General features: G+C 36.6%; 1 protein-coding gene across 1 annotated transcript; it reads right to left on the reverse strand.

Annotated features, from left to right (window-relative positions):
• Positions 1–3,472: 3,472 nt before the first annotated feature.
• Positions 3,473–9,336, reverse strand: LOC126970764 (collagenase-like). Its single transcript, XM_050816837.1, has 5 exons — positions 9,118–9,336; positions 6,386–6,653; positions 4,981–5,073; positions 3,646–3,670; positions 3,473–3,485 (listed from the first exon to the last, which is right to left on the reverse strand). The coding sequence occupies exons 1-5, from the start codon at positions 9,307–9,309 to the stop codon at positions 3,473–3,475; spliced, it is 591 nt and encodes a 196-aa protein (XP_050672794.1). The 5' UTR covers positions 9,310–9,336.
• Between the last annotated feature and the right edge of the window lie 636 nt (positions 9,337–9,972).

The raw sequence follows: 9,972 nt of genomic DNA on the forward strand, positions 1-9,972 counted from the left end.
TTACTTAGAGGCAACAGAATGCCACTAGCTTCTATCCTTACAAACCTCACGCCCTTCCTACACTCAATACTCTTTTCATACATGCTCGCCGGTTGCGGGTGCTTCGGACCTACCGTTTTTCAAAATGTCCCCAATTTGGTCGATGAATGTTCTACGAAGTCTTCCGCGACTTGCCCACACACACTTGCTTTATATATGTGATTTGTCATTATTTCTTCACTCATTCGCTCGACGTGTTCAAACTATTTCAGCATTCCTTTCTCAATTGTCACAACTTCATTGTATCGTAATCCTTATCTAATTTTCCTTTACACCCGCGTTTAACAGATGATTTGGGACGAGTCACCATGCAAATTAATTAAAAAAGGAGAGAGTGTTACCTTACTCACTTTTCACAATTTTTGGGACTGGGCTTGTCTTATGGTCACTCCTTCGACTTAGCATCTTACTTAGAAACGCTGTTCATTGTTGAGCATCGAAGAAATAATTATTTTAATAATAAATTAATTTTAATGTAATTAGTATATTTGATGATTTCTATTAACGGTCATTCGAAATCGTCGTTAAGTATGATTAAGTTAAAAAATTTTGTTCACAGTTTTATCTAAAATAACAGTGGAATTATCATTATCAGCTCTTGAATTGACAAAATTTTCTTTCTCTTGTAATGAACGAAAAACATGTTTATCTGAATTGTTTTAGTAATCGCTGATACTTGTCGAACAAATAAATTAAGAATCTTATAGTGAAAAATGATGGCCCATATATATTTTTATTAAAATATAATTTTAATGGTAGCGATATTTGCTCATAGGACAATGGAGAGGTTAAGCTCGGAGTTTCCCTGCGAAATCTAATCAGAAATGAGGAGATCCGTAGCAGAACCAAAATCACCGACATAGCCTGGATGATTGAGAAACTGAAGTTGCAGTAGGCAGGGCACATAGTTCTATGGACAGATGCGCGTTGCAGCAGTTAAGACCTCGAATGGCGACCATGTACTGAAGGACGCCGTGTTGGCAAGTTTCCCACAAGTTACACCGATAATCTGGTCAAGATCACCGTAATAGGTTGGATGAGAGCAGAGCAGGACCGATTGTCGTGGAGATCTTTGGAGGGGACTTTGTCCAGCAGTAGACGTCTTTCGGCTGAAGTAATATAGTTACATGCTGTGGAGAGAATGAAAATGCAATTTAAAAAACATCAATTACTATTGAAACTTTGTTTATCAATTACAAAGATAATTTAAACTAGACGAGCCCGGATCCAGTTGTAGTATGAAGTGACTCTGGTGGAGCCAGCGGGAGTTCCAGATTCACAACCAGCTGTGGAAACGAATGACAGAACACCAATCTGAAAAAATACATGTCATTTTAATACGGTGAAGGCATTTAGTCTTAGAGGAGAAAAGGAAACTTGCCCCTGGAATAGCATACAAGGCTACTGACTTGTGGGATGTTGATTCAACAATAATTTTTCCAATAATCGCTTCGGTAAAAGGTCTTATAGCAAAGGACTTCGAGCATTATCTTAAGAAGCTCTAGCTTCATAGTAGTTACAGAAAGCAGCTGTTTTGGGAACGGCTTGTATAGTGCGGAAATTCCTCAGTGTGTATGCTGGCGGGAATGTTTTTATATAAGATTCAATTGTAATAAAGAGTATAAAAATATTATATCTGTTTATTTGTCCTAACAAAAGATCGTAAGTTAATACAGTACATAAGTGTTACATTTTTAACAGCTGGTATTTGTGAGGAGCTGCAGGTGTCTAAAGTAGATTAACCCGTTATTACAGATCAGGACGAGCTTATTATAGAAAATTTATCATTTTAGTTACCTATGGCCTAACAAATAAACTGGCATAAAGTTAGCTCCAAATTTTGCTTATGATTACTTTATTCGGACGTATAACATTTCCCGGGTTATTTTTCAAGCGTGCTTCACATTCGAAAAGCTTACATAAAAGAATACATTAAACATTTTTCATATTCTTGGTTTATTTGCAGGTATATAGAACTAGTACGTACCTACTATATATCACTTGGTAAAAGTGCAACTCCCCTATTCGGGTATACAGAGCCCCGTGTCTATGTCTCGTGGTTACAAAACTGCTAACTTGCATGACGCCCTAAATTTCTACTCCTAGGGAACGTTTTTATGACTGAAAGTAGGTTATGATAATAGGGCTATATAAGTGAAATATGGCCCTAAATGGCATCGCAATTGTGCTGTCACCTTGAGATGCAAAATGTTCTCACCAGCCCAGTTATTTGTCTGGCCTCGCACGGCCACTTTGTTGAATCAATGGCTGCAGTTTTCCCGAACCGATACGACTTAGGGGCCTTAACGATTAGAGCATTCTCCCAACTTGTCCCAACAACGGATGTCCATGGGGAGTTGCTTCACCACTTCTTATCACGTCAGTGTCTTGCAAGTTTCCTCCCTCTAATATATATATTAAAAAAGCTACGATCCCTTCATATAGTTTCCAAACAAAGCTTGGCATACACTAGCGGACGCCACTGCATGAGCTTACTGAGTGAAATAGCATGGCCGAACAACGGGCACAAATTAACAAAAAAACGGGTTCCAATCTAGGTTGCTTTTGATCTTTCTGGGGCGGCCTGGGCTGGTTGGAGTAAGAAGATTAACAGAGGAAGCGTACAAGACGATAAGTACGCAAATAGCCCAGTCAAACTAACTAAGGGACAAAATGTCCCTCGACATGATCCGCAGTACTGAATCTACGAAACACATGTCACGGATCAGTGTGGGTCAGTGTCGCGCCGTTGCCCGTTAGTAATCGAGAGTAGACGTGTATGCGACTTGCCCCTCAACGTGTCTGTAGTGTGGGGATTCTTTCCACATCCACCACCGTCTCTTACTCTTACATTTCTTTCCCAAAATAAGTATGTACTCAGCCAAATCGCCACAACCTCCTTGGGCGAAATATCTATAAGCGCTGACAAGTGTGGCTTGCAAAATGTGTAGCAATATTGATCTCGTAACACTCAACGTAGTTGTTGAGCCACATGTCACTCCGTGTGTCCCCTAGTGTATCAGAGGTTTAATGTCAAAACACACTACTGCTACACGTTTTAGAAGCCTGTTTTTCATAAAGTTTACTTAAATTATACATGCTCGGTGCTAGTGACCTTATAAATTTGATAGCGTTATTGGATTCAGTGCCTCAATCTTTCTGTCTAAGCTTAAAATCATACCAAAGTCCTGTCGTATCCTGATCTAATAGAAAGTGGACCACCAGAGTCGCCACCACAAGTGCCTCTGGTACCACCAACAGTGTCTGTGCAGAGTGTACCGGGTACCACTACGCCGTCAATGTAGAATCTGTCGCAGTCAGCATTGCTGATAACGCGCTGGTCAACTTTCCTCAGATACGTATTAGATCCGATTCCTGTTTGGGCTGTAGAAACAGAAAAATATTAAAACACGAAGGTTTCCGTACGATGGATTCAGCCATGAATTCTATATGAACTTCAACAAATTTATAAAAAATAGTGTACCTTGTTATGTAGGCTCGCAAGAAGCTATTCTTCTTTGGCGTAATATAACAAAAATCTTAAAAATAAAAGTGTGTGCGTGTAATCTATACGCGCGATTGAAGTATAACTTAATTATAATTAACTTTAGGAATCCGATTCCTGTTTGGGCTGTAGAAATAGAAAAATATTAAAACACGAAGATTTCCGTACGATGGATTCAGCCATGAATTCTATATGAACTTCAACAAATTTATAAAAAATAGTGTACCTTGTTATGTAGGCACGCAAGAAGCTATTCTTCTTTGGCGTAATATAACAAAAATCTTAAAAATAAAAGTGTGTGCGTGTAATCTATACGCGCGATTGAAGTATAACTTAATTATAATTAACTTTAGGAATAATTAACAGATATACATATATAGCAAAAAACGTATATCCCTTTTTTTCCTTATCTGAAAGCTCATAGACTAATAATAATAAATATTTTGTTTTCGTTTGCCCTTGTTTGTCCCACCTATTCTAGGACATCCAGTATATAACAAATATTCTTAAAAAGTTAAATAAAAGTATTCATAAAATAAGTTTATTAAAAGTATTCTTATTCTTACTTACATTAATTAAAGTCGTGTTATTAATAAATAATTGAATAAAAATAATTAAATTATTAATATCACACATATCAATAAAGCGTTTATAATGAATATTAACGAATATGGGCTCAGACCTTTTGCCTGTCCGATGGACGAAGAAAAATTAACGAACGCCGCAAACGTGAGCCTGAGAACTTTTATTTATTACAAAGTAGTCGTAAATGAATAAATACACTCGGAGATTTTCAGAAAATATTGCTGAGCAACTTGAAAAAATTTTTTAAACCATTAAATTATAATGGTTAAAAATTGTTTCAATTGACTTTTTCTGTCGGAAGTACTAACGAAACTTCCGTCAGAAAAATATTCTAAGTTACCCCAAGTCACGCCTAAAGAAGTTTTACTTTAAATATTCCACGTGATATTTTACGTTTGTAAAAAATACAATATTGTTATAAATTATTTATTAAATACAACCAATGAAAATGTTACTATCCCGCACAATTTAGTTAAATATCGTGTAATTAAATATCATTAAATTATGTTTATACCATTGGTCAGAAATTATTTATTTCTTTTCTGACTTGACATGAGGTCCCGAGTTCGAGTCGAGCATCGTTCATAAAATTTTGTTTTCAGTTTTAGTTGTGTAATTAATCCCAGAGGTGACAAGTAGGTTATTTATTTATTTATATTATTACTTTGAAAACATAACAAATGATTTAATTTAGATTTAAAGTTGACAATTTGTGACAATAATTGCGAGTGTATGTAAATACCCAAGTGCTGTATCATCATGATGAAACTTTCTTGAAGTATAACTTGAAAATTTATTTTGAAGCATTTTTTCTCAAATGAAGCACAGTAAGTTTAAGTTCAATCACATACCATCAGAAGTGGTTCCATAGCCGACGGCGACAGCCCACGTTCCGACGTAATTATTAGTGGTATCCGTCGGCAGTGCGATCGGTTGAATGTAATCTGAAATGTTGTCTTAGTTTTAATACTCATAGAACTTAAAAAAAAATTGGTTGCCTGTAGAGTATGTCGGCTTACGGATGATAACGTCATAACAAAATATTGGTGAAAAATAGCAAACTTTTATGAAGTGAATAAAATTATTTTCATTAAATTATCATTATTTTGTGTAATTAAAAACAAAGAAGGAGTTAATTGAAAATTACAATGTTTTCGATAAATTAACCAGATATTTTTTTACGAATGGTATACAGACAGACAAGTAACGTCATGTAGATCCGTCACAACCCGAACGTTTAGCTCGTGCCTCTCTATCGCTTGTTCCTCTCTCTGTGTTGTACTCTTAGCTTAAGGGGAACGTGACAATGAGTCATGCATTTTCGTGCATGCAGCTTCATCGATCTATAAGACGTTATCACGTCAAAAACAAATAATATAATGGAAGAATGAATACGATATAATATAATCGATTCTATGCGTCAACTTGTGTAAAATAGCACCCTTTGCGGAAAATATATAACTATTGTCTATTATATACATTTTGCCTTAAACGATAGACTAACAAAACATAGAATACACTAAGGGAAAGACGACTGATAGCCCGATAATGCGTGAATTGTGCTGTATTGCTTGTAATTTGTGCTAACATGCATAGAAAATAGATATGCAGTAGTCTGGTCCATATTTATACTCTCCAATATTTAAATTTTTCTTTATCAAGGCAAAAGTCAGTCGTTGGTCTGCTTTCTTTTCTATTATTTAATTAATTTATCGACTCCTTCAATTCCCTCAGCCTTGGGCATTTCTGAATTCAGGCAATTCAGAACCATTTAGCAGCAGGTCATTTGAAAGCATGGAGCAGTCTCCTGTAGATTTTTATAGAGTGCTCTCCATAAAAACCCTAAAGCAGGAAGCGTGGTGTGCATGTTTTGATTATATCTTGTAGATCTAAACTTAATTCATCTAAGTTCCTGTATCCCCTAGTTGTAGCAGAGGGCATCCACAGTGCATCTCCATCGCGATCGGTCCAGAGCATCTCTCTTAATTTCACTCCAGGTCTTTTCGATGTCTTTCGCTTCGTCAATGACAGTCCGCTACCAGGTTTGCTTTGGACGGCCACGTTTGCGTTTTCCTTGAAGGTTCCAGGCTAGGGCTTGCCACGGTATATGGTTGGGATCTCTCCCGGAGTGTGTCGTCTATACTGCTCCATTTGTTGCGTTTTATCTGTTGGTCGACTGGGACTTCATGACAGCGTTGCCAAAGATGATCATTGGAAATTTTGTCGGGCCAGTGGGAAATAAGCTTCATTACTTACCAGTATAAGAGACACTAGGTATGACAGCAATGGCAATATCGTGGTTCAGATTGATCTTGTTGTAGCCCTCGTGGAGCAACACATTTGTGGTAACTACGCGAGTGCCTCCGGAGAACAGGAGTGGAGTTCCTAGGACTACTGTGAACTGCCTGGCTTGAGTGCTACTGGTGGTCCAGCAATGAGCCGCTGTTACTATCCGTGTGTTGCTAAGGAGGGAGCAACCGCACACTGAATCCCGGAATAGGCTTAGACTGATAATAAGACCTCCCTGAAAACAAAAGAATTAACAAATTAAATTTTTGAATTTTTACTTCTTTTGGCGCGTTTGGGAAAAATTATCAGAGTGAATTAATACACGCAAATTGGACACCTGACGTTAGCTGGTCAACTAGACCATTTAGTATCATATTTCAGCTACCAAGCTTCTTGTAACTCATATGGCTACTGAACCACAGCCAATGGACGAGAATTAAATAAATTTCAATTTATATAAGAGTTTTAAAATACAAAATAATAATTATTATAATTATCTCCAATTGTCCAAAATTTTATGAGCGATGCGGGACTCGAACCCATGACCTCTGGCGTTCCGTGCCAGTGCTCTGCGAACTGAGCCAACCGTTCGAGTGACGTCATAAAATCTCGAATGCTATGGTCAACTCTCAGGTTGTGGCTCCATCTACAGGATCTACTTTACAGTTGATAACCTGCTCAACACCAATATTTGTATATTAAGAAATTGACTTGAGATATCGCTCTTGTAAATCTAAACAATTTATGTTTTTAAAGTGATAACCCTCACTTCTAGGATTAATACACAGAGATACATGATACTGATAATAACACAACTTCATAAAATTTTGTTTTCAAATTTTATTTGTGTAATGATATTTTAATACACGTTATTTACTTAACTAAATTATACGGTATATTAATATTTTCATTGGTTGTATTTAATACCTTCTGGCTTCTTTATGACATATATTGTTCTTTCTACAAACGTAAAATAGCACGAGGAATAATTTGCGTACATTAGGACGGATTCTTTTTTTCTTTCAAAATATAATGATATATTAATATATATAATGCTCGCATAATATCTTTATTTATTATGTGTGTGTGAATTGATGCATCTACTTTACCTACGCGTGTAAGTCAAGTGGTATTTTAATTTGATTTAAAACAACTCACGATTTATGATTAAGTATTTAAGTACAACACAAACAACAGACCATACAAAGTCCTCGTGATTATTATTAAAGCACATAAAATTTGATTTAATTAATGTGTTTGTGATAAGATTAAATCAAATCACTTTGTGTTAGTAAAAATCGTTTGTTCGGAAAATAATGCGTCATAAAATTATTTTTTCTTTTACATACAGAAAAAAAAACAGCTTTCATAAACAAAACCAAGTAGTACCTAACTACACATCTTTTTTTTAATGCTAACTGTTGCTATGCTAAATTTCTATACCTGCATAATTTAGCGTGAGAATGTGTTTTCCCGAACTCTTGTTGACATTCATGCACATTTTGCATTATATCTATTCAGTAGTTTTTTCCATTTACCTGGACGTAGGAACATTACACTGACAAACACACAAAATGTTTATTAACCTCCATTTTGGCTTTTTTATGGTATAGAGGACAAACGAGCATACGGGTCACATGATGCTAAGTGATCACTGTTGCCCACATTCTCTTGCAACACAAGCTCGTTGCCGACCCTTAATAAAAGTGTACGCGCTTTTATTCAAGGTTAGGTTAGGTTAGGTTGGGAAGGTCAGTCCACAGCTTTCTTGAACGTGGAAGAATTGCTTGAAAAACACCACACATCTAGATGGTGGCGATGACGTCCTAATTTGTGGCACGTCATGCGAAGATGGAATTTGGCGGCAGGAATCGGGTCGAGCAGCTCTTCGGATCACTCCCCGTGAAAAATGCGATAGAAGAACACAATGAAACGTCGTTTCTACGCAACGCCAAGTGATCTAGCCGTTTACAGAGCACTGCGACAATACGAGCTGCACTGCGTTGCACGCGGTACTATGGATTGAGATGAAACTGGGGTGCGCCAGACCAGAGTTGACAGCAATATTCCATGCCGGAGCTGCACTTTGTATAGGGCTAGAATGTGGACCGGCTTTTATTGCCGTGTTCTATTTATGACGCCCAGCTTCTTCGAAGCCATTATGGCTCTGCCTTCCAGAAGACCGCGGACTTGGCAAAGGCTTTAGTTTTCGAGATCCAAAATTACGATACTAGGCGAGGCTTTAAGGGAAGTGTTGTCGAAGAGCGGTGTGGAGATGACAAATGGGGTTTTTTTAGTAGACACGCAAACTTGAGTCTTCTGGGGTTCAAGTGGACAAGGTGCAATTCACCCCATTCCGCGACCTTCTCAAGAAAGGGCTCGACAGAAGACACAAGTTTCTTCCGGCACTGGTCGACGATTTTCCACTAGCGACTTGCATGGCCCGTGTATCACCAATACATATATAGCAATGTATGTTGGAGGTGTCCAACATATCATTTATTTATCATGGCTTTAATATTGTTTGTAGAACACACAGCAAGTATTCTAAAATATTTTAATAAAATTATTTTTAAATGTACAGGTTTTGCTTTGTTACGATTGTCTTACATCTATAGAAAATTGGAAATGAATTATTCATAGAGATGTTAGGTGTACATTTTTTTATTATTCACTAAATAATTTTCAAAAGGTCTTACAGCGTATGGATGTTCACCTAGAAGTGAAGGAGTGCCTCCAATAATCCTAGATCCGTCGAAGTCCACTGCACTCTCCGCTTGTTTGATTTTCTGCGCCAATGGAATACCAATACTCTCATGATAATCTGTTATTATATTATGCCTAGCCAGCACTGATGCAAATAATCCGAAAAGTACAAGGAAAACCCTCATTGTGTAAAATTATAAAGTAATTTGATTTATTGATTCAACTGGCCTTTTTTATATCCTATAATAATCTCAAAAATATAAAAATCGCTATAATTAATATTTATTATCTGATAAGATTTATAGATAATTAGATAAACTGCAGTCTTCTTGATTAAAAGGTGTATAATATTTCCTTTGATATTATCTTGTACATAATTCATGAATCGTGTCATATTTCTTTCAAGCAAGTTCAAAATAAGGAGGTAAACGTTTCAACTCATAACACTCTGTCTCGAAAAAAACATTTTATAAAAAAGTTACCGCAAATAGAAAAAAAACGGAACCCTTATAGGACTTTTTTAATCCGTCCGTCCGTCTGTCTGTCTGTATATATCTCTATGTATATATTTATATCTACAGTCTTATACTACAAGTATAGGGAAAAGTCTAAAAGAGCGATTTGTAGTGTACAGATTCGGTTTTTGTGTGCGTACCGGCTACCGAGTAGATATTGAACGATTATTAATATTATTACAGAACCTATAATAACAAGATTAATATAGACAAATCGAAGATAAGATCTAATCAAATAAATTAATTATGCTGATACAGTTATAGGGCCATTCTTACTTGCACGTACAACGTGTACAAAACGCATGTGCGCGCTACGGCTTCAGTATTGCACGG

Source organism: Leptidea sinapis, chromosome 22 (genome assembly GCF_905404315.1).
Source record: "Leptidea sinapis chromosome 22, ilLepSina1.1, whole genome shotgun sequence".
NCBI classification, from domain to species: Eukaryota; Metazoa; Arthropoda; class Insecta; order Lepidoptera; family Pieridae; genus Leptidea; species Leptidea sinapis.

Excerpts from the sequence above, each read along its gene's own strand:
- LOC126970764 (XM_050816837.1), bottom strand. The coding sequence starts at position 9,309 with ATGAGGGTTTTCCTTGTACTTTTCGGATTATTTGCATCAGTGCTGGCT. Across the intron at positions 5,074-6,385 it reads ACCTAGTGTCTCTTATACTG|ATTACATTCAACCGATCGCA; the intron begins GTAAGTAATGAA and ends ACAACATTTCAG. Across the intron at positions 3,671-4,980 it reads CTATGGAACCACTTCTGATG|CCCAAACAGGAATCGGATTC; the intron begins GTATGTGATTGA and ends CTATTTCTACAG.